This window comes from Drosophila simulans, chromosome 2R (genome assembly GCF_016746395.2).
Source record: "Drosophila simulans strain w501 chromosome 2R, Prin_Dsim_3.1, whole genome shotgun sequence".
NCBI classification, from domain to species: domain Eukaryota; kingdom Metazoa; phylum Arthropoda; class Insecta; order Diptera; family Drosophilidae; genus Drosophila; species Drosophila simulans.
In genome coordinates, this window is record NC_052521.2 from 19,495,769 (window position 1) to 19,520,160 (window position 24,392).

The 24,392-nt window shown below is 45.2% G+C and overlaps 2 protein-coding genes across 8 annotated transcripts in view; one reads left to right on the forward strand and one right to left on the reverse strand.

Annotated features, from left to right (window-relative positions):
• The window catches only part of LOC6735690 (kazrin), a 37,266-nt gene that overhangs the window by 5,511 nt on the left and 7,363 nt on the right, over positions 1-24,392 (reverse strand). For 4 of the 7 annotated variants that reach the window (XM_016181379.3, XM_016181380.3, XM_039292207.2 and 1 more), the window contains exons 2-11: positions 19,168-19,202; positions 7,592-7,653; positions 7,016-7,318; positions 5,689-6,277; positions 3,485-3,694; positions 1,718-2,620; positions 1,600-1,660; positions 936-1,135; positions 340-834; positions 42-203 (exon numbers count right to left, since the gene is read on the reverse strand). In XM_016181379.3, the coding sequence (XP_016029068.1) occupies positions 42-203; positions 340-834; positions 936-1,135; positions 1,600-1,660; positions 1,718-2,620; positions 3,485-3,694; positions 5,689-6,277; positions 7,016-7,129 (2,734 nt within the window). In that variant the 5' untranslated portion in view covers positions 7,130-7,318; positions 7,592-7,653; positions 19,168-19,202. Of the gene's footprint in view, positions 1-41; positions 204-339; positions 835-935; positions 1,136-1,599; positions 1,661-1,717; positions 2,621-3,484; positions 3,695-5,688; positions 6,278-7,015; positions 7,319-7,591; positions 7,654-13,506; positions 13,838-19,167; positions 19,203-24,392 lie in introns of those variants that run through there. The other 3 variants (XM_016181374.1, XM_016181375.2, XM_016181377.3) reach the window with 3 other exon arrangements.
• LOC6735691 lies at positions 9,227-9,821 on the forward strand. The gene has a single exon (XM_002082571.4). The coding sequence runs from the start codon at positions 9,311-9,313 to the stop codon at positions 9,767-9,769; it is 459 nt and encodes a 152-aa protein (XP_002082607.1). The 5' UTR covers positions 9,227-9,310; the 3' UTR covers positions 9,770-9,821.

Consider the following 24,392-nt stretch of genomic DNA (forward strand, 5'->3'; position numbering starts at 1 on the left):
TGAATGGCATAATCAAAGGGCAATCGATATGCCACACGCACCCTTCAGATTGTCCGCGTACTCGCCCAGGTCGATGGATCGCACCCAGCGGATGAAGCGCTGGTTCGTCCACACAATGGGGTCCGTGTCCACCGTCTCGGATTGCACCCGCCGCATGGCCAGAGTTTGTCGGTCGTACTTGACGATGCGCAACACGTGGATGCCTGCGAAAAGGAGGCAAAGGGATTGGCATTAAATAAGGGTTAGGGGGAAACATACCCGATTAAACAGCTTAAGCTCTGGTTGGTATGATTATTATTTTATAGTTCCAAATAAATTAGAAAAACCTAAGCATCTTACCGTGCACAATGCTGGCCTGGTGGAACTTCCGCGTGACGCCCAGGAACTTCTCGAGCTCCTTCTTGGAGAGCGTGTCCAGCATGCGAGCATCGACCAGGGACTGCACAAAGGGTTCCGCATACTGGGGCAGTCCGATGTCCGGCAGCCACTCGGTGGCCACCCAGGTGTGACCCAGCTGCGTGATCAGCGGATAGCGCACCATCTCCGGACGCCGTTGCTCCTCGATGGCCAGCCGCAGTTTCTTGCGGTGCATCGGATGGGCCAGGCCCAAGCCCGCCTCCAGCTCCACGTCGTTCAGCTCCAGCAGCACCTTGCCGCTCTTCACGTTCTCCGCGCACCTGGCGCTGTACTGGGGCATTCCCAGGGCCACCTCCAGCCAGGCGAGCACCTGGGTGGCCCGCCAGCGGTCGATGGGCAACTGTGAGGCCTCTCGCAGCAGACGCAGCTTCTCTGCGTAGCCCTCCTCCGTCAACGGATTCCACGAGTAGTCGGCATCTGATTGGAATATATTAAACATATATTGTATAAGCTTTTGTAACTAATATTTGATCTATAAAATCTGATTATTATTAAACATTTAAAACGTGGGCACTCACATTCAGTCACTCCATCAGCGGAAAGAGCCTTGTTTTTATTCCTGGAGCGAGCAAACACTCGTGATATACTTCCCCAGGTTCCGCCGCGTCCATTTCGAGCACCGAGCGGACCACTTTTGCTGGCGTTGGCGAACTTCCGGCTGATAGCTCCATTACCTGGTCCCTCGGGGTCCACCGGGGAGCCCAACTGTTCCACGGATCTAGTGGAATTGTGAAAAATTGTGTAATATAATATACAATGCAAATGAATCCCGCCATTTTTTTTATGTTTTTAGCTAGCAATTATGCTAAATAGAAATTTATCAATGTTGAAATTTAGAATTTAGAAATCCCTAAATGCAAATGAGTGCTTGAGCAAAAATTATAATAGGCGTGTAATGTAATTTTAGTGGCCATTTATCAATTTGTTTAGTTTCTGCATTTGCTGTCGACATGTAATTAATTAAAGCCGTGAACGCGCAGATTAAAGTGAACACATCATGTTAAATATTTGTAAACAAGTTGATGGCAATGCAAATAACATATTTCATTAAACACTGTGCAATGACAATGTTTCCGTATGAATAAATTCATAATTTATTATATTTGTTAGGCTTTAAAAGTTCTTTTACTTAAAGTTGCCGCACAATATGTTAACCATAACAACCATAGTTTTAAATCATACCTTGAGTAGGCCGCCGAGTTCAGGGGAGACAATGTGGGGCTTCGTTCCTTGGGTGTGCCAACTGAAAGAAAAACATTGCTAGAGAGGATTTCGAGGGGCAACATGTGTGTATACTTACATTGGTACATGTTCTGGCTGGACACGAGGGAGATGCTGTCCGGATCGACCGTGATACAGGGTCCATTGTCGCAGGTTCCGTCGCTGAAGTTCAGTTCGCCGCCGGTGCTCTCCCGATCGCTGCTGTTCCTTAGCCCCGAGTCATTGGAGCAGGAATTGCGATCGCCCGCCGTGGCGCCGGATCCTCCGCTTAAGCTGCCGCTGAAGGCGGACAACGAGTTGCCACGCCCACTGTCCTCGGTGGTGCCGCGCATGCCAGCCAAGCCACCGCCCATTCCCGATGCAGCGGCCATCTGACTGAGCATTCCCGAAGCAGCCGACGGAGGAGTGAGTGGGGCAAAGGAGTGCAGACTCTCCTGATCCGACAGACATCCGGTCAACTGGCGGCGTGCCTCCTGCAGTTGCTCCTGCAGCCTCTGCAGCTGCAGATCCCTGGCCGACAGCTGTTGGGCCAAGGCCAGCGAACGCTCCGCCTCATCGCGTGCCTGCTTGAGCAGCTGGAAGCGCTCCCGATCCCGATCCCCGGAGATCTTGGCGTTCGTTGTCTCCGTTTCCCGCACCCGCTCCTGATAGTTGCGTATGAAGTCGCGCAGTTCTTGCTCCTTTTCCTGCAGCGAGGCACACAGTTGCTTCACCTGGCCCAGCAGATCGGACTTGTCTGTTCGCAGCTTTTTCCGCTCCAGCCGCATGGTCAGCAGCTGGTTCTTCACCGACCTGAGCTCCGACTCCAGGCGTTCGATGCGCTCCTTGGCAGCTGATCCTTCGCCGGATGCGACTGCATCCATTTCGGGTGCGGTATCCACACCACCCACTGCTCCATCTGTGGACAGCTCGAGGAGGCGTCTCAGTCGAAGCAGTTCGGCATTGAGACGATCGTTCTCCTCGCGCAGCTTCATGGTGGCTTCTGTAAAATTAGGATTCTATTTAGATGACTGAAGGAGCAGACACTTTTCCATAGGTTTTGATCTACAGCTACCAAGCTGCGGAGAAGCGGTGATCGTAGCAGAAATGCAAGCCAGGATTACAAGCTTATATATCCTATAAGCACTCATAAAATTGCAACAATTACAATCGGAATGTATATACTAGGTGGTAATACCAAAGCTGAAACCACTCATGTTTATTCCAAGTGCTTCTTAAAAAGCTACTATATGTTAAAATGATTTTCAATTGATTGTTTGTTGAACTTTGAATTGTTAAGTACACCTTTTTTATTGTACAGATACTCAACCCTTGGGTAGCATTTGTACGCAAACTACTGACTTGCATGCCTGCCAATCGATATTCTACTCATAATTAGCAATAATGTCATCCTCTAGCCGCCCACTACCACTTCCGATTCCCGAGCATTTTTTACACACGTTTCCCCCGCCCAGATTCTTTAGCACAGAAAAAATAATATTAACTGGAACTGAAGAAACTGAGGAAAACTATGGACAACCAGCTGGTGCCAGAGTGCTGGCATTTAATATGCAAAACGAGAACTGAGAACTGAAAACGCATTCAAAGTTTTGCAGGCGAACTAAAATCCAGTGCAATTATAACTTAACCAGGCCAGGGCAATGAATCGGCAGGCACTAAGCGGATGAATGGGGATCAAGTGCAACTACTTTACGGGTGGAACAAGTGGGGTTGCTGGGTGTGCTGGGGTTTTTGGGGTTGCTGGGGATGCGGGTTAATTGTGATTGCTGCTGCTTCAATTAAAAATACAGAGCGGAAATTGAGATGAAAGCGAAAGGGGGCGGGGCAAATAGATTGATCGACTTACCTGGGCGGGGAGCGGAATGCAGGTGGTGGAACCTTGACTCGTCGTTGCGATTTCCATCGCAGGATTCGAGGAGGAGCAAGGCCGCCGACGCGGCGGACGTGGGAGAGTGCGGGGCACCCAGGGCCAGCGATGGATTCGGGCTGAGATTCACATTCAGATTCGGGGGCAGGTCCTGATCCGGCTCCGATAGGTTGGCATTTCGCTTGTCGACTGGATACGGCATGGTTCAGATACAGATACACAGATATAGATGGTTTTTGGGGGACTTGGGGCTTCGGGTTTTTGGGTGTTTGGGTGTTTGGGGGCAGGCAAACATATTCGGGTCGACCCAATAAGTAGTTCCAAATAAAACAAATAAACAGCAATGGCAAACAACGACCACAACAACAACAACAAGTATAAGAACAATGCCAACAAATGGGGATAATGGTAATGGGGCTGGTGGGTATGCATGAGTGGCTCGATATTGGTACGGACTGACGGATATATGTATACAGGTATTATCCGCCCAGTTGGAAAGGGGGTGTTGGGAAAACGGGGTCGTGCAGGGCTCGAAATTAGATTTTCTCTCATCGAAAACGGACAAATAGGATTGAAAAGTAAATAAACAACAATTATTGCAGTCGAACATGGAAATGAATTAATATTGATTGTCGGCACATTAATCTAAATGCAAACGAGTCAGCAAGTGATGGTGATAACAATGGGTTCAGAGGAACGCATTTGCGAGATGCACATTGTGATTACCCAGTTATTCCCCCAGCCTCGATTCGAAAGCCCCGGTCACAAATTCATCCATGTGAATGACTGATGATGAACCCAAATTGATTGCACACACACCGCCAGGATAATCGTTATTCACATACAAATTCCCCTGTGGATAGGCATTATGCCATCTTTTTCAGCTTTTTTGCTTATTGATTGTCAACACGGATTTATTTTACCGCCAAGGATTTAAATGAAAATTTAATTAGCACTTAATGCGCGGCATGAAATCATTATAAAAGGCAACAAAAATGCATATAGGAATTGAGGTCGGATGCTCTCGGATGCTTTACCAAATAAAAACTACCAAATTGAAGAGTTAACTTTCATTCAAGTCCAAAAACTAAAGTGGCTGAATCACCCGCTCCCCGTTAAATTTTCAGCGTTTAAGTTTCGAAAGCCCAACTCGACCGCAACCACTTTGGGATCCACCGACTTTTTCACCTTCTCCGGAATGACCCCGCCTATCTGCTTCGTTGACTTTTCAACTGCAGCACTAAAAGCGATGGGTCGGAGCTCCTGGACGGACAGACGGACTGATGGGCAGATGGGCAAATGGGGGAGATGGTGCTTGTATCTCCAACGAACGGACGAAGGCCATTACCATCCATTTGTCAGATTTTTGAAGTGTGCATCACTTTGCCATTCTGATATAATCTGATGCGTTGGCCAAGCCAAAAGACCATGAGCAAAAAAGGCACTCTGCCCGTTCCACATCTCTGGAAACACCTAAGCCACCACTGCATCCTCGTCCTGCGGACCTAGTTGTTTTGTCCTGCTGTGGCTTGTGGCTCTTACCCTCGGTTGCCACTGGTAGCTTGCAATCTGCCTGGCCACAGGACAACATTTAATTTGTTGCCCCTTTTGGGCCGCCAAATACTTTAGCAATTGCATTAAAACAAAACAAATGGGATTCAATATTTTACGCAGCCGGCAGATGGAATTAAATCAGCGTGCAGGTTGAAAGGATTCAATCAGGAACGCTGATTTAATTCCTTTCTGGCCGGCTCCCATTTGGCATTCCCACAGTGGCCAGCATTTGTTCATTCATGCCGCAAAGATCCTTGCCCCATGCCACAGGCCTCCACCATTTCTCCACCCAACCCTCCTTGCCCCAGGAAACTCCTTTCTTTGCCCGCAGCAATCTGCTGATTGCTCCCTCCGCTCACACCCCCGCGCTGCACGTTTACACATTACAAATGCATTTGCATACACTGAGCGAAAAGTCAACAGTAATTAAGAAGTCCTAAGTTTACTTTACAAGCTGTTAAAATAAAATTGTATTAAATCAAATTAAGAGAAAAATGCTCCTTGGCTGATCATTTAGGATCATTGCCAGCAATAACTATCCCCAAAAGAATTATCTTTTTAAAGCAAGATTTTTCCCGGTGTACACACACCCTTGCAACAGAATTCCCCTCTATCCCCCGCACACTTACCGGCATTGAGTGCACTGCCGCTGGAGGGGGCGTTGTGGGCGGGGCCGGCTGCCTGTGCCAAGTGACCAGCGGCAATTAAATTCGAGTTATTCGCATGGATCATGGCTGTGCCGGAGTTGGAAGTGCTGCTGCTGCTGCCGTTGCTGTTGCTGTTGCTGTTGCAGTGGCTGCTGCCGATGCCATTCGGCAATTGCTGCTGCTGCTGAGGCACTCCTCCTGCGGCTTCTGCTGGCTTGCCAGGATACGCAGGACTCCGGTGCTGGTGGTGCTGTAACTGCTGCTGGAGCGGCTGATTATCAGCGGTCATGGGTGGGGTGAGGGTCTGGTTGCTGCCATTCGAACTGGACGGCGATGAGCTGCTCTCGTTGCTGGGCGTGAGGTCTCGTTTGGAGGCCAAGACCAAAGGTGATGGCTTGGCTGGCGCACCTCCGCCACCAGATCCTGTTGCTCCTGCTGCTCCCGAGGATGTCGAAGCCGTCACCGAGCTGTCAAGCGATAAGAGCGGTCTTATGAGCTTGTTGTTGTTCACGGAAGCGGCTTTCTCCTTCAGTCCCGTCGTCACCGAAGTATCCAGGGATTTGGCTATCTTCTGCAAGGGTTTTAAAGCGTTTCAACACATGCTTAAACACTCAAAGTATTCAGATTCTAATTAAGAGAAACGTTTGCTAAGAGAAAATAGAAAATCGTGTGCTTATGCCAACCCACTTTGCAAAATCCTTTCAAACTTTATTTAATCCTTTGAAATAATAATTTAATCTTATTTTATCGAAGAATAGTTGTTTATTATTTCGTAAGAGTAATAAAATATCAATTATTTATCAGCAAAGCTTTTGCTTAAGCTTGAGCTTGAGATAAGCATATTTTACTAGTCAAATCTGAATAAATTTAGGAAATTCGATTTTGCAAAATCGGCAAGAAGAGATGCTTAAAACATATAGCCTAGCAATAGCAAGAATCAGATAGCAAGGGAAGATAGCAAAAGAGATGTCTACACATACAATATAGAGCCCGAAGTTGTCAACAAGTCAATGAGGGATGCAGAATGGGTAATTATTCGAGATTTCAGTTTGTTTTTGATCAAGAGCACTGGAACGAGATGAAGTGGTGCGCCAAAAAAGTGGGGATTGGGTGGGTAAAAGTGGACCCCGTGGCATGCAGGCAGTTCCCAAGCAATGAATGAGGCCCAATTAGGTTAAACATCAAGTGAATTTCTTGTTTGGTGGTGCGGGTGGTTGGGTTTTAAATCTGTTATCTGGGATGGCTAGCAGGGGGTTCAAGGAGAGCGAGGGGAGCGAGGGGCGGGGTGGTGCATTCGGATTGTACTTACGGATTCGCCCAACTTGTGCAGCGAGGCGTTTATGCGGTCCGGATTGCGCGGCGGCGGCTCTGGTGGCTCGGAGGCTGCCATCGTGGGTCCGGCAGCTAGACCGTTGATTTGCATGCTAACCACCACCAACGCAAGCACCTATCGCACACACACTCACACTCACTGAGGCACCACTCTGGCTATCGCACACACACCAACCCACCGGCAAAAGGGGCGGGAAGGACGTTGTGGGGCTTTCTTCTGGGCGCCTCAACTGCCACCACTCTGAACGAATCGACACTCAAACATTCTGACTAATCCCTCCTACACAGAGAAAAAGTTAAACAAAGTTAGTTTTAACTTGCTATTCAAACTTTAACCTCTGAGCTAGTCACTCTAAATTTGAAAGCACATTAAATGGTGCCTAAATGGTACTTCGTTTGTTAGTCACCATTTAAAATGTACACACTATCATACTCAATACATTTCTAAGCCAGTTTTTTGAGAAAAAGTCTTCTGCATTGTCAAAGAATAAGTTCTCTAGGCTAATATTGGTCATATTCTCTGGTTTAAGCCCTAAAAACGCGGAATACGTACTCTAAGCTGGCTGTCCCTGTAACTTCTTCGCCGTTCAATCTGCCATTCAATTACGAGTTGTCCTGCAAGTAAACAGAAATGGAAATTTGTATCAGTCAACGCCTTGTGGATGTGCAGCGATTTCCGCTGGCAGCGCAACTAATTTGGGTCTGCCCACAAAATGGCCATAAAAACTGAGAATCCCCCGGTCGGGCATAGCTGTTTGCATGTAGGCCAACACCAGCCATAAACCTCCATTTGGACTGCTTTTTTCCACCGCCATTGCATGCCAACGCTCAGTTCGCAGTTTGCTATTCGCAGTTTGCAGTTTGCAGTTCACAGTTCTCCTGCTCCAGTTGTCACTGCCGGCAGCTGTTCCTAAGGAAAAAGTTAAATTACAGGGCTCAAGCTCGCAACTCGGAGTGGATTCTCAGTGGGGCGGAGTGACAGCTGTTAACTGGGCATGAAGCATGTGACACCGGGCGCAAAACAACCCCACGAGGTACTCGTAACTTCAACTGGTTGGAAAGCAAAGGTGACATGACATGCACTTTTCAGTTTGACCAACAAATAACGCAGTGCAGCAAGGGGCATAGTGTCGAAATCATACCGAAATAAAAGCAAAAGTTCACTGAGCAGACATGAAAGGTACTGGAAGGGAACTAGAGACCTGAAATTACTTATTGACACGTCGAAAAGTGTGATGTAACTAGAAGTTAAAGGACATTCAAACTCATACGGTTGCATACTATTGAGCACCTATGAAAGTGGTTTTAAGCACTAGTGTTAAAGTATAGCTTGCCATATGATCTTTCGGCTTCCCGCTGACACCCAAAATAAAAAACAAGCCCCATTCCACGCAAATACTTTAAGTTTAATCCGCTTTAAGACCACTACAACGAAGGATGACCAGCAAAATATGTTGCGGTCATGTTTTGGCTTTATGTTTTTTCTTGCTATCTCCCTGAAAACCCATGATCCGAATGGATGCTTGGGGTCGAGCGATAGAACCCCTCAGCTCACATGTGAATGTTTACGAATATACATATGTATCTGCATGTATGTTTGTATGTCGGGCTTAGGCCAACAGAAGCGACCGACCCCACAGTTAAAGCCGATTCCAGAGCACCTTGACGACGAAACCACAAACATTTATATTAAAGCAGCAAAGCCAGGTGGTAAAACAGGGGGCGGAGACTGGCGGCTGGGGGCGTGGCAGCCACACTAATGTGGTGTGGGCCACACTAGTAGCACAAACTTTAATCATAATAATAACAAGCAACTTTTGCGTTACATCCGTGCCACGAACACAGATGAAGTTGGCCAAAGTTGCCCTGTTGTTGGCGGACTGAATGGGTATTTATGTTGCACACTGACAGCACAGGCGGCAGATAGATGAGGTCCTCCTGGCTGGGGAGAACCCAAAGGGGTCTATGGAATATACTGCTAACATGCATTTTAAACTGTCTGTGTTCAAATTTCACTGCTTTTTCGTATGAAAAACTATTGCTGCCCGTTTTTATGGGTTTGTTGCTGGATTATGCCGACAGAGAGGTAATTAAAATGTACGTGTATTTCTTCTTGTGTACTTATTAAAGTTATTATTTAAGGCTTTTCGGATTATATCATGTACTATTTTTAAATATCTAAACATTGCATTACATTTCAATAAATCTCGCAGTTAGCCCTTGAAATTGTGTACATTACTTTTGGTACTCGTTCCTATATTTTTCCCAAATTATGAGCAACCCATCGGCCTTTTACGTGCACTTGGAGGATCCTGTGCAGAGTGATCCCCCCAGTGGACTGCACCGCAAGTACCGCCCATTTCCGACACGTCCCCAGGAGGAGCGTCTGGAGGAGGCGGAGGAGCGCCGCAATCGGCTGGGTGAGCAAAAGGTGGAGCAGCTGTCCGTCCGTCTGGCGCGAGTGGCGCTGATCACGGATCGCCACCATCGCCAGACCACGCAAGGTTGGCTGGACTCCCAAGATCGCATTACTCGCGACATGGACGAACATGTGCGCAAGCGGACGGCAGAGATCTCGAAACGTTTGAGAAACCTCAGCGATCACAATCACATGGTTCAGGTGCGCAAGGACGAGGCCAAGCAGGAGAAGCTACTCCGGAAACTGACCCATCTCTACGAGGCGCAGAACGCCAGCACTATTTCGCGATTTTGGGGCAAAATTCACAAGTAGGTTATAAATCACAGTAAATAAAATTAGCAGTCGATTCAGAAGCAATAATTAAGCTTGCGGCTTTTAAATATATTGCACGGATAAGTTGGGCACTCTTTTCTGCTACAGACATTTTCCTTTGTGTATGGAAGACACCATTTTCCGCTTAGAAAGTTTGCCTGTCGCAGCGCTTGTCAAACTTCCACTTTTCGACCAAGTCTGCCATCGACATAGTTGCAGAAAATCGCTTGTCAACTTTCCAACATGCCCATGCTGCGTTTTTATAGTTAACTTTTAGGGCTTTAAGTTTGTCCAGGTTGTCCGGCAATTTGCATTGGAATGAAAGCAGAAAGTTGAGTACGTAAAATTAGTTACAATTTGTGTCGAAGCAGAACAAATTAGCCGCCGCCCGGGGGACTCGTCAAGTAGAAAGTGGGTGGCGATTTGAAAGGATTTCGTAGAGTTTTCTGCCTTCTCGCTCGTTCTTCGTCCTGAAAGCCAAATCCCGATTATGTGCACTCAACTGCAAGTCAACAGGAGCGTGTGTACATACATATATTTGTTTGGCTACACACACATCTCAAATCACGAGTCAAAGGAGCGTGTTGCTGGTGGCCAACTAAGTGCTTTCCCTTTGTCCAGAAGCATCTTGCTCCCAGTTAGCAGCTCCCAGCTCCCAGCTCCCAGCTTCCAGCATCAAACTTGAAGTTCAGGCTGAGCACTTGACCTGTTTTCGCCCAACTTATTTGATTTGTGGCCTGCTGGTGACGCTCCTTATGCAGTTGCCTTCGCATTCAATTAAGCTCTTGGGCTTTCAATGTGTGTCTCTGTGTGTTTTGGGGGCAGACGATTGCCCTGAGAAGCATGCTTCATAAATTGGTTTTTATTGGGGTCCCATGTGTGTGCGTCTGTGGCTTTCGTTCTAAAAATGAGAGGTAAAATATTTGAAATTTATTGCAGTTGCCTTTGATTCAATACACACAATTATTAATTTATCATTCCATGAGCCGGAGCTCAGGCTCTAAATAAATCAGAGGCTTGAGATGGAAAAGATTCAAATGAATTGGCCGAACAAATGGCCAATAAGTTTTGGCATATCGATTGAGAGTCGGCCTACAAAATGCATGCAAATTAATGCAGTATTTGTGCTGAGCAAAACCATTCGAAGCGACTTGATTGCACAAACCACAGACCAACGAGCACGCCCCAAAGTGCCATAATGTCGATGGCCGCCCTAGGGCGCCACAACTCGGTGACAATTGACATTGGCAGTGACAGTGACTGTGACAGTGGCGACCGGGAGAAATTCAATGAAAATTAATAAGTTGAATTAACAGATTCACGCCGCGGGCAGCCATCGAAATCCAATCCGCCGCACACGCCAAGTGGGAATTTAATGGCTCAGTGCCCTCAATGCCAAATGAGTGAGTGACTGGTCATCCTGTCCTTCCTGACATCCATCATTAAGGTCCTGCCCATCTCAACTCGACTGGCTGAGCTGGCTCAGCAGGCTGAGCCTGGATGCCGTCTGCTAGCCAGCATTCAATTCGATTACCTGCAAGCGAACACTTTATTTCCGAAAGGCTAACTTCATTGACTGTACATATCCTGCTGTGTGACTCATAACGTGATGACTAACCCAGCCATCCACTTGGGGGGAATGTCAGAGAGCGAAATTGCATTGACCTCCTTGAAAAACCCTTCAAATATTTATTTAAACACGCAATTAAATTAAAAATGAACATAGAAAGTTACTTAAAGAGGTGTCTAAACGTATGCAGTTAAATAAGAATGCTGAGTAATTGCATCCACATATACTTGTAAACTTTAGACTCCAAAGTTGGAATTTTTTCCAATATTTTTCCCTCTTTGGGTTAGAAAGTTTTCAGTGCGCTGACCGTTTTACACTTGCTTTTAGCCCTAATTTCCTGTATGACTCGATGGTTTCGCCCCCCTTTCTCAGCCAGAAAACTTCAATGGAGCGAGAATGGAATGTGTGGGAGCTGCACAAATTACAATTTGAGCCAGGGCTCCTCCTCGAAAATGTGGAGCCACATAAACCATCTCCGCCCCTGTTGTTTGCCAAGCGATTTCTCTGCAATCTACATCGCCAGCAGAATGCTGCTCCTCCTTCGGCCGCAAAACTGACAGCAATCAGCTTTGCTGTGGATAAAGTTTTATGCCGAGAAACTCATTTAGTTTGCAATTAATTAGTGGCAGCCGGCAGAGCAGAGTTGAATTTGTGTTTTTAATTTGACTAAATAGATGCACCACTACCGAACGCTGGAGAGCTTGCACAACACGGCGGATGGGGGCGTGCCGAAGTAGCATAGTTCTGACTGAGTTTTTCGCTAGGCGTGAAATGTAAATGCTTGACCCAATTGGCAGGGGGCGTCTGAAGGGAAACACGACGAAAAACAACCAACCGCCGACAACAAAATCATTTAAAATGTTTTCCAACCGGGGAAACGGCGAGCGCTAAAACTTTTTCTACGGCGCTTTCGGCGAAGACAACTTGAACACAATTTGATAACCTACATTTGGGGGTCTTGGTAACATTAAAAATTTACACATGACGGAGTGGACGGGGCGGTGGGGGGTTTTGGCCTTACTCGCAGTGCAAAAGTGGAACGGAGTGTTTCCTCAGCGTCCTTGAGCTCTTGTTTTTTATTTGGTATTAAGAGCATGTCAAGTGAGTCTGGCGAACACAGAGGCTGAGGCAGCATGGCTAAGTGAGTTTTCGTTGTTGCTCCTTGTCACAGGAAACGGATGTGTGTGTGTGTGTTTGTGTGTGTGTGCGTGGTTTGGCTTGAAGAGAGAGGGGAAATGGTGACGGGGGTGGGAGTAGACGGTCCCCGGAGGTGGGTAGCAAAAGTCTTTAAGTCTTTCGGCTTAATAGCTTTCAGTTTGCGACTTTCCTGGTCACAACCCGACCCGATTCTGGTCGCTTACCCCTTCCTTTGTCCCAAATCCCCATCACCATTTCAACCCCCTTCCGGGGCGCCGTGAGTTATTGTCGTGCGATTTATTACGCGACGCACTGTTGGTAGCCTTTGGTGGGGGCCCACATGGCGTATGCGTAACGTATGGTCGTGGTAAGAACTCACGTAATATGCAACATTTACCGCCCGCGGTTCTCCGCCGGTTCCTTTTGATTTATTCAGCCAGGTGGCATACTTTTGACCCATATGGCTTTGATTTCTTGAAAAACTCAAAACCACCACGCACCACCAGCAAGTTAAAGTTAATACTCAAAGTGCAGTCACAGCTCCTTTGATATATGTCAGAAGTTTACGAAATGGTTTCTGCATTTTCTCTCTGTGCAGGTAAATATGACTGTCGTGTCTGGCAACAATTACTGGTGTTGTCATTAGTAGGAACACCACTCGGAAATTAATAAAGATTTGCACAGGCGCAAATCGGTTTAAAAATGCGTGCAAACACTTTGATTATTCATTCACAAAACCCAAGCGGCCCGAAATTCCCAAATGAGATAGTGCGTAATTCGCGACTGACACAGATTTTTCCCTATTCGCCTGTTCGCTGGTTTTCCTTTATATTTGCGCACAGAAACAACAACAAACAGAATGACACACAAGTTCCAAAAAATTTCCCTGCTCCACGCACACTCACTCGCACAAATATTGACCGAATTTCACTGGCGGTGGTTTTCCCCCCCGAAAATTCGATTGTTTTCCGCACTGTTTTTCTTGTTTTCGGCGATGCTGTGTCTGTCTGTTTGTTTTCGAAAAATTTACCTCGGATTCTGACTGGAAAAACAAGAAGGCCACATACCACGTGGCCAACAGTTGAAGTCAATGTTGGTTCTTTTATTTTCCTTTTTTTTTTATTTGGTTTTCTGGCTTTCTAATTTGTTAGACACGCTTTGGTTGAAAGTTTTTTCGGCTGTGCTCTTGTTGATTTTATTGAAGCACACACGCACACAAGCACACACTCTCCGCGTAGAGAGCAGGACAGAAAGAGAGAACGAGAGCGAGACCGAAGGATATGTGGGGAATAATTCAATTCTGGCGCTTGGAACGTCTCACTTGGCGAATCTCTCGAATGGCACTGAGCTCGAGTCCTTGGCATTTGGCTCGAGTGCCGTTTTGGCGGCGTCCCTGTGACGTCACGAAAGCTTAGGCACAGCGAGATGGGAAAAAGGATACGAGAGCGCTCCTGCGCATTCGCGAAAGCTCGCAATGGCTGGAGAAATACCCACCAGGGATCTCTCGAAAACCCGACCTAGCCTTGCCTTGGACAAGTGTTTGTTTACGTTTTCCATCCGAACGTCCCGCAAGAATCCTTTCGAATCCTTGTTGCTCCTCCGCTCCCAAAACGAAGGTCAAGCTCTGGCTGTGAATCGCAAAATATCTCAAGACCAAAAATGTCAGTGGTTGGTTGCAACTGTTTGCGACAGGATGGGGGGAGTTACTATTTCAAAATATGAAAAGCCCCAAAACAATAAATGAGGTTGGAGTGGGTAAATGTGGGGATGTTGCGCACTTTGAGGTTGCCAACGACAACTGCAGTCTGCATGCTTTCCTCCTAATTGTAAAACAATCTGACTGAACACTATCATTTGCGGCAAAAATTGACAAAGGAATCGAAAGTATGTGAGTATTGCACTCAAAGCTGAAAATGTATAATATGATGCCGACAGCAAATGCTCAAATTATTGTGAAAAGATTTAATGTACACGTGCAAAATATTTCAGTCAAAGAAATCGCATCGCCTCATCTATGAAAATTGATATTATTGTTCTCTCAATGTGATTGTAACGAAAATGGTATTTTCATTTAAAGTCTAAATGGTTTAATTGAGTTTGAAAGGGCTTAACAATTCTGACAGCTGTGATAAAAATGGCTTTCTGATTCAGATTTGCATTTACATTTAGCTGGAAACTTTGATTCATAACTGAGTTTCATATGTAAGAGTTATTTTTTGCCTCTACTGCAATCCTTTCAATTACTACCTTTCGATTGGCCCGATAAACAAACCTATTTTCCCGCATCACAACTATGCAATTCAAAGCGGATTCGATTGCCATATCAACATGTATGGGTGAAGTAATCCGAGTGAGAGCCATTGCAGTACATTATCCTGTGCTCACAGGACTTGAACCGGCTAAATCCCCTTACCGCTCCGTACCAGAGAGTGTAGTGTCATTCATAAGCACAAGTGGCAGACGTGACTAGCCGCAGCCACGTAGAGGGCTTTGCACCTGACTGAATCGGTCCGATATATTCTATATGCTCCTGCCATACCCATCCCACCCTTCGAACCCTTCGCACCAGCAAACTCATGGACACGGGCACTGTTTGTCTTTATTTTGACTGACAATCATTGTGGTTGCCATCTGTCTGCCTGCGGAAATGTGAAGTGCAGCCATAAGATAACCGCCATCATCTGATGCTAATAAAATGTTATCAAATGAATGTCAAGCGGCTGCTGGGCCCATCCTGATGCCTTTTTTGTGGCTCTCCTGGCAGACGCCGCCATCGGTGCCAGGATATGTGTATCTGATATCCCGAACAATGGCGGCAGAACAAACGCACACACGGAGGCGCATCGATTACGGTGCTAGTTCATTCAACCCGGCTCCTCCATCGGAAAAGGCCTAGGATATATGACAGAACTCCGACTCCCACGACAAAGCCAAGACAGAAGACTTCCCGCCGAGAAGAGGCGGCGGGAGCACCACTATCTGCCACAGGTGACGCGTGAAAAATTCCACAAGCCATGGAAGCCGAAGGAAGCGCCTCTGCCATGCAATTCTTCCCTTTGTCGTAACTCAACTGCCATTGACAGCCAAGTGTCCCACTGACAGTCGTCGCCCCCAGCAACCAACCCGTTTCCCTCCATCTACCCGCTTTCCCATTTCCCCCTGCCCACTTTTCCAACCTGCCGCCTGCAGAGCTGCGGAAAATCAACTACGACGACCTCAACCTTAAGAATTGAGCGATTTCAATGCAGTGAGAGAAGAATCTAAGATTGCATTAGGAGCAACTAACGAATAATCTCTACTAGCTTCGAAATAATATGATATCAAGATCGAAGTGTGGGATCTCAACATATCATAGCAGATTCCATACATTTTGAATGCATCTAAACGTTGGAGTAAAGATAGTGCTCCATACTTCAAGACACCCTTACTTTTTTTAAGGTGTATTACAAGTCCCGGCCATCGTTTTGTCAAGCCAACCAATTGTGGGGACGGCATAGCCATTGTCGCTGCCTGACATCCACTCCATCCCCACCTAAAAGGGGGGAGGACATGAGGCGGGGAGCTGCGAAAGAAATGGAGTTGCGGTGCCGCGTAGAATGGGGATGTTTATCAATGCCTTGCGCTTATCGCCGACAGCCGCCGCAGTCAGACAAGTGGAAAACTATACATGCCCAGAAAGCAGAGAAAAAATGGGAGTAGAAAATACATAAAACAGCCGGATGCGTTGGCTTGACAACTTATTTCAACATCTTGTTGTAACTGTTCGTTGTGCGCTTCCTATTTTCATTTATCGCAATAAACTTTTCCGCAGATGGCACTGCAAAAAGTTAGCAGATGGAAAGTGGAGGCTGTGGGTGGGAGCCGTCGCCAAAGTTTTCCCAATACTTTTTGAAGCCTTTGTTGCTGCCCGACCATTGTGTGCATATGAGCAAATATCTCATGGCAAAATATTTGCGTGTACTTCTTATACAATTCTTGTTATTGAATTCGATCGGAGTTCAAGGATGGCCAGATGCGAATATGCCAAATTGAAAATGCATTGAATTTTAAGCCGATTGGGGTCCAAAGAAACCACTCAACCTAAATCAGCTTACAGATGCATTGATTACCTCAATTAAGATCCCAGCCAGGGGACAGTAATGAATCGAATTAGTATGTAAATGTCCAGAGATAGAGAGTGGATGGTCAGGGCAGCAGTTTCGCAATTTCGCTAGGAGTGAGCTTTACACTACTTCCTTCTTTTATACCCGTTACTCGTTGAGTAAAAGGGTATGATCGATTCGTTGAAAATCATGACATTGCAAAAATCTGACTATTAAGTCCAAGTTAATGGGAACTCAAAGGCATTTAATTTATTCCTTTTATCCCATCCTCTCCATCTTATTAACGGGTATCCAATAGTCGCGACACTCGACCATAGCGCTCTATCTTGCTCTCTCTCTTTCCGTTTCCGGATGTTGCTAAACGGTTTATCGCACTTCCCAGTGCAATCGGATGAGAAGGAGTCTGGAGCGGAAACGGCGATATATTATTAATGTCTATTATAAGGCAGGCGAAGCCAATGCGGCGTATGCGCATTTTTTATATTTTTTTATTTCGTTTTATTCCTTCGTTTTTATTACGGTCCTGCCCCAAGGCAACGACACATTTCTGCCAAATGTTTCTCAATTTATCCTTTTGGCCCTCCCATCACGATTCCCTTTCCCCCATTTTGGCCCCCGCTTTTTGGGGCTTCCCCATGTTGTCCGGGTTTTATGGCAAGTTGCGAGTGCCGCGTCCTCAGCATCGCTTAATAAGTTTTTATTGCCCCAACTCATGCCAAGTGGGTGGCAGACGGACGTGTTCCAGCGGCGGTCGACCAGATAATCAGCGCCAGTTTCAATTTCAATTTCAGATGGCCACCTGGCCACGCCCACCAATTAACGCTGGCGAATTTGCCAAATACTCAAAGGACCCTCGGGTTTTTGTTCACATTGTCCTTGAATTGCGTGCAGCAGTTGCATGAAATAGCTTACTGGTAAATCGCTTTCCGTATTCATTAATATAATTTGACATGGTATTTAAAATTTCACACATGCTTGTAGAGAAACGGTGTAAGAGTTCTTTAATAAAATATCATGTTGATGCTTTCTGTAACATCACCATTTTATTATGGTTATTTCTTCGATAGTTGTGCATCAGATAAAACATTATAAGTTTGATATTTTATTTTGATATTCATGACAATTGGAGTTTCAATTTTGTGTTTATGGGCACTACCCAACATGGTCTCAAATCAACTGGAATATCGCAAGCAGGCCACCATCTTTTTCAGTTCCCTTCTTTTTTATTCATGCCAGAATATTTCGCTCATATTCGTATTTTTATGGCAAAGGGACGTGCTCCCTTGAACAGTTTATGTATGAGTTGGCACGGCCATCGATAAATCTTCTTCGGAAGTAAAAAATAATAAAAAACGAAAACAAGTTAAGCTACTTTTGTCATACTAGTCGAGGCAGGGCCAAATAACTTCAAGAGGAAAAACGGAGTTGGAAAAACACGCTTCGCCGGAGAGAACAAAACGCAGAGAGATCAAGATGGAAAAACTAGTTGTGTGTTGGAGCCATTCCATGATGTTGGTTTTATACTTCGGAGAAATTTCTCATTTAATTGGAGTCTCTTGTTGCGAACATAATCGCCTAAAGTACACTTTCGCAGGGCTTAAAATAGAAAAGGCCACAAGATTGATTTGACGTTTACCAAATATAAAGGATAAATGATAATATCCCAGCTTATTTGCTCAATTATTTAAGGCTTCATATATATTTTTTAAATAATTGTTGCAAGTACACTTATCCAATTCACCTGTACTATAGATGAAGTAGTTTTTTTTTATTTAGCCAACTATTTTAATTGAATCAAGGTGTTGGTGTCCGTCTGATGCCCTTTATTTTAGCTGTTCCCTGAGAAATTTAAAGCCACTTTAAGCTCCCCTCTCCAGTAAGTAGTACAAGCTAATCCGCAGCTTCCTTGTCGTCGTTTAATCTTTATGAATACTTTGCCCTGCGGAACGTAACAATGTAAACTCTCCGCCGCCGTAAACCACGAAAAAACGGGAGTACGTTGCGAAACCCACTGGGAAAGATTTCCGATGGCTTTGTCTCTGGCAAATTGCAGCCGTAAAAGCGAGTCCGGTAAGCGGTGGCTTAGCATCATCCGGAGGATCCGCAGGAGCAGCGACCTGCAGCCATATGCACTTAAGATGTCACACAAAAGTGCAGCGAAAGCCACATGTGTGGTGTGACCATCCACTCCTTACTGTGGCATCCAGCGACACGCCATCCTTTTTATATGGCGGCCATAACTTTTCACCATACCGCCACGCCTTTTTACCCCTTTCATGGGTGACCAGCGATTAGTTCATTCTTCTCGCACTTTATGACCCAAGGAAGCAGGGAGAACTGCGAACTGGGAACTGGGTGGGGCTACTTTGCTGATATTGATCAAAGTTCAAGCTGGCATTTCCATACTGCCTTCCCATCCACTTTCACTAAAAGCTTTCCTTTCCCACAAAAGAATTGCCTGCATTTACTAAGCACTTGACCAAGTATTTGTCAGCCCGCTTGAACCAGTAACCCATATGCTAACACACCCTTGCGAACTCCTTCGCAAATGGGTCTCCCCACGCCCCCATGGTGTTCAATAAACTTACCAGGCCAGCAATTCGCATTCAATTAGTGACACTGTCTGAAATTAAATAAGAAAATCAGAAATGAGATATGGATATAGTAGTAGTTCCGCAATTTCTAAAATGGTTCAAAGCTAAGTAGACTGTTTCAATAAATTAAAGCTATGCGTTAGCTGGCATTTTCAGAACTCTTGTTTCTCAGTGCGGCAATTTACATCCGTTTCGGCCATTTCAAAAATATATTGCATACCCCAAGGAGCCAGCCCCATGCCAAACCAAGACCAAATCCAAGTCGAGTCGACTGAGCACAGCTGCCTGCATCGGGCAAAGAGATTAAACTTGTCGGGCCACAGCCCAGAAATTATTCGTGGCTGCCGCCGCCTTTGTTGCTCCTCCAGCTCCTCCAGCTGCAGGACCCAGGATCCAGGATCCTGTTTTGTGCAGCGTTTTAATTGGGTTTTCTGCCATATTAGATTTCAGAGCCTCACTTGCTCGCCGGCTGATTCGCAGTGCAGTCAAATGCAAATCGACAAAATGGAAATAGTGAGGCAGGATAGCGTAACACTAGTATTCACTGTTTGTGTGGCCTAAATATGCAGTCGTTCTCTAATTTCATGTTACGCTTTATAATGTATAGGCGATAATTATGGCAACACCTTAAATGTTAAACCTAAATCTCAAGCAACTTATCGGGCTTTTGTATAAGCAGCATAATACATGAAGTACACTCAAGATTTATTTAAAATTCAAAGCCAATTGTTGAATTATTGAGAAGAAAATATCTTATTTGCATAGTAAAACGGGCAATTGAATGCCTTGAGAACCCAAACAATCGACAAACAAAGAACCCGTCTTGCTATTCATTTATGGAAGTATCCACATTTCCAGCCATGAACACTTGATTGCGGCTCTTGTTTTAATTTACGTACACTTGCGAGCAAACATTCCAGCTGAAAGCTCTTTAAGCTGGAAAAACAAACAAAAATCAGACGGATAAACGGACTTTAAATTTTTTGAATACGCAGCATGGCAAACAATTCCCTGAATGTGAATTTCAGGCAGTGGAAACTCAATCAAAGGCATGACAACCAGACTACCAACTCACTGAGGAGGATTTTTCCGGGCTTTCCACGTCGAGATGTTTCCCTCTCCGTGCGTTTTTCGTACGCCTGTTTAACCACGACGCAGATGCAGATGTAGATGCAGATGCAGATGCACATACAGATACAGATACATTTGTGTATTGAAATGCATATTTCGAGCACGCTTGCCCGTCCTTCGGCGCATTCCATTTGCATTCTCCACGAACATTTTCACTTAAGTCCTGCTCCACCTCAGCTGTCCTTACCTGTTGGCATTTTGTCGTGAATGCTTATGGCATTTCTTTAATGAGAAGTTCACCGGCAGAGACGGCATCATCGCAGCCGTCTTCATTACCCCATCTGGATCAGTTCATCTCCTCGTCTAATGCCACTTTGTAAGTGGTTATTTAGCGTAAGTAATGCAATAAGTCTGCTCCTTTTCTGCCCTCCATATATATCCATCTATCCGTCTATATATATATTTTCCGGCTCGCCTGCACTTGACTTCGCGCAGATCCGTGTAATCCGCCACCGAAAAAGGACGCGGAAAGTGCAGGAAAACTATTTTCCACGGATGGCAGAGATGGCATAAGTAACTAAGAGATGAAACTGCAAAGTGAATTAGTGCGAGGCGAGTGGGAATGGGATTGGGAATGGAAATGCCGCCTGCACTCTAATTCGTTCCATAGAATTTTAATTGGCTTCTTGCCGAACACAAAGTTTAAACAGAAGTTAACTTTTTTCAGGTGTTTTCCAATTGTTGGTAACAAAGAGCAAATGTTTTCGCTGCCTTCTTTTCGCGTCTTCCCTCGACCAACTTTTGGAACTTCTTTTTTTCTAAAACGAATGACGGAATTAAATGACAAAGTTTTTCCGTCATCGCCATTCAAAATGCATGAGCAGCGGTACTTAAGAGCAGCTGAAAATGAGTAGTTTTTCTTAAACTAAGAATGTTTTTCCCGCTGCATTTGAAATTTAAATGCGGCGTTTCTGTAGATCTCCACTAGATAGCCATAAGGTACCGAATAAATAATTTGCAGTTAAATGCAGCTGGAGATTTGCCGAGTCTTTCCTTAAAACCAACTAAGTAGTTAAATCTACAAGAAAAACTGGCATTTCTGTATCTTTCTGCTAAATGTTCATTGTGCAAAGAGATTATTAATTGGCTAGTTTTTATAAGAGTTTCTGGAGCAATTACTTTTAAGTGGCATTAAAAAAATAGTTTAGTTCAGCTCTACCTTACATACGTGCATGAACTTCAAACTTTTTTTATAACTTAAGTTCACAAATCTCACAACTTTTCACTGCTTAACCACAAAAGGCTGAAGAGCTCGCCTGTTAATTAATTACTTAATAGGCTGACAAATTGACACTTGAACCTTCGAGTCAATATTTAGTTTCTCAATGAGCTGCACTTGGAAATTACCTAATTGACATTTAATACGCACGCCCATTGATATAATTAAAAGCTTGCCTACTGGCCATCAATTAAGTGACGTAAGTGTGCTGAAAATTCGTATGAATGTAAGATAATTCCGTACAAGAAAACGCAGCTTTACAGCTGTAGTAAAATACGATTGAAATTCAGTGGCCACACCCAGCAATAGTTGACAGCCTTCGATGTTCGATTCTGGCCGGCGAGACAACTGTAAACGCTCTATATATGGCTCCTAGTCCATAGATATATCTGGAAATCGGTCGGATGGGTGGAGGGGGGCGTATGTGCCATAAAGAGACGTGCTGCGTACGTGACAATAAAATGAAATGTGTAATAGCCGCTGACGGCGAAAAGCTAACAAACTGGCGAACAGATGAAGCTCACGTTGCTCTTTTTTCGTGGTTTTCCGAGCGGAGGCAAAACTACAGAACTACAGAACTACTGTGCTACTACAGCATTGCGAATGCAACTGCAAGTTGACAAATTTATTATCCATGGCGATGGCAGCCGCCAGAACGCGACTCGAGTGCAAATGAGCACAAGGAACACCACAAACATGGCCAGTGAAAGATGGAGTGCAGTACTGGAATTCGCAGCTCGCAGTTTGTATCTCGCAATGTATCTGACACAATGTATCTGACACAAAAACACTGCGGAAAACGCGGCAAAAACTAATCAAATTCGCAAGTAAACAACATTTAATGCTGGCTAACTTTTTGTCACATTCCAGTGAGTAAGAGGGAAGTACGAAATTGACTAAATTGAGTAAAAAATTGCGTAAATTAAATTAACAAAGGCTAAACTTTTTTTTAGTACCTTATTGATATAGTTTTGCGGAATATACCTAAAGGCAACATGGTGGTGATAGGTATTACAATTCCTTGGATTTTTTATTGAAATAAAAAGCTTTAACCCTTGAAATCAATTTAATAAATAACAATTGCACTGTTATAGATATAATATACCGTTTTTTTTTAAACAAAAACATAGTTATTCGCGTTTTAATTTAGTCACAAAGCAATTTATTTAGCGAATTTCTCGTATTTTCTCTTTCTCTTATTCCTAGCACAATTGTTTGCAGTCTAAACCAATTAATAATGCATTTGACCAAGATGCAGCTCCGGCTATGTGTCTCCTGCCACATCCTCTTCTTCTTTATTTCCGTGTGTTTTTCCTCGAGACTACATGAAAAATGAATTGTGCCTGCAGGGGGCCAAGGTTGGAAGAAAGGCGAGCTCCCACTGGCGGGAATAAGCTCCTGGCCAGGACCTCGACTTGCCCAGGCAGACAGGCACGAATTTAATAAAATGGGAGGGGACAGGCAAGGATAATATATATGGAAGGTGTATATAATCCTAAAGGAGGCAGAAAGAAAGGAAGGAAGCAGGCAAATATGTGAAACATACGAGCGGAAGCAGGGAAAATATGCAGCCCACTCGAGGTGTGTCCTCCAGCAGCGCCACCTGTTGCTCGCATGCCGCACTTCAATGCAATCGAAATTGCTTAGCGGAAGCTAGGGATACAGGATATCGGGGATACAGGATATAGGGGATACTGGATATGGGGAAGATGGCAGAGCAGGGAGACAGGCGACAGGAAGCGTAGTCGCAGCGAAAATTTCATTTAAAATGTGCGCCATAAGTACGCATTACACACACTCAATTTCCTTTTCCATTTTCCGACGGCCAACTCCTCGCCCTTTCCCAAGCAGAAGCTTTCGGTCCACACATGCGGCGCTTTTCCAGCTGCCGTCGCTTTTCAAGCCCCCTGAAACCCCCGTCAAAAATTCTGTATTGCCCCCCTGATGGCGGTAATGTCGGCATTTTATGCGTTCCTGGCATTTTGTGGCTGCTGCTGTGGCTGCATCTGCATTTGCCGCCCACTTCTCCGCCCCTGGATGTGTGCTTAAATTCCTCACCAGGAGCAGTTGTCGCCTGGCTCACGAAGGTATACGTTTCGCATTATCCTGACACTTTACTGCTGCACAGAGAAAAAATGCACACGATATACCTTAGGTTCCGATGGGATTTGGCTTGAAGAAAAGTTTTTCACATTTGCTATGAGACAAGGTTGAAATTTTCTTAACACTTCTGGAAATATAATGATTTAGTTTAAATGATACACAAAGTTTAATACTTAAGAGAAGTGATACTACACATCTATCATAATAGATATATCAACCTTCTAATGGCGATCATCCAAAGGTAACCCATCGTAAGTCCTCTCCATATATGAGGCACAATTTCAGTCCAATCCTCTTGGAACTGCACATTAGCCCGCAAACGGGGATGGGAAATGGCACCCCTGGGGCCTGAAAATCGTATATAATAGGATTTCGGACCACTCCACAATATATTTCAATTAGAGAACAGCATTTCGGTGGAACCAGGTGCTGTGCGCCAGGAGGGATTAGGTGATTACACTGACCAGACGTTTTGGACTACATGGGCATGTGTCTGCGCCACCGATAACGACGGAGAGTTGTAAAATTTTTCCAAAAACTTCGGGTGAAAACAACATGTCGGACCCCAAGGAAAGTGCTTTAAAATGGCGAGTGCTGGAGACACTAAAAATCTCTCTGAAAGGAAGCGTACAGTCAAAGCGAAAGACTGAAAGAGAAATGTGGAGTGGGGCAGGGCAGAGGATGACTTTATGACTTTTCAATCCACTTGTGCTTCCTGCTCCACGTCTGGAACAGCCCCTAAATAACCCCTAAAAAAACACCCCCT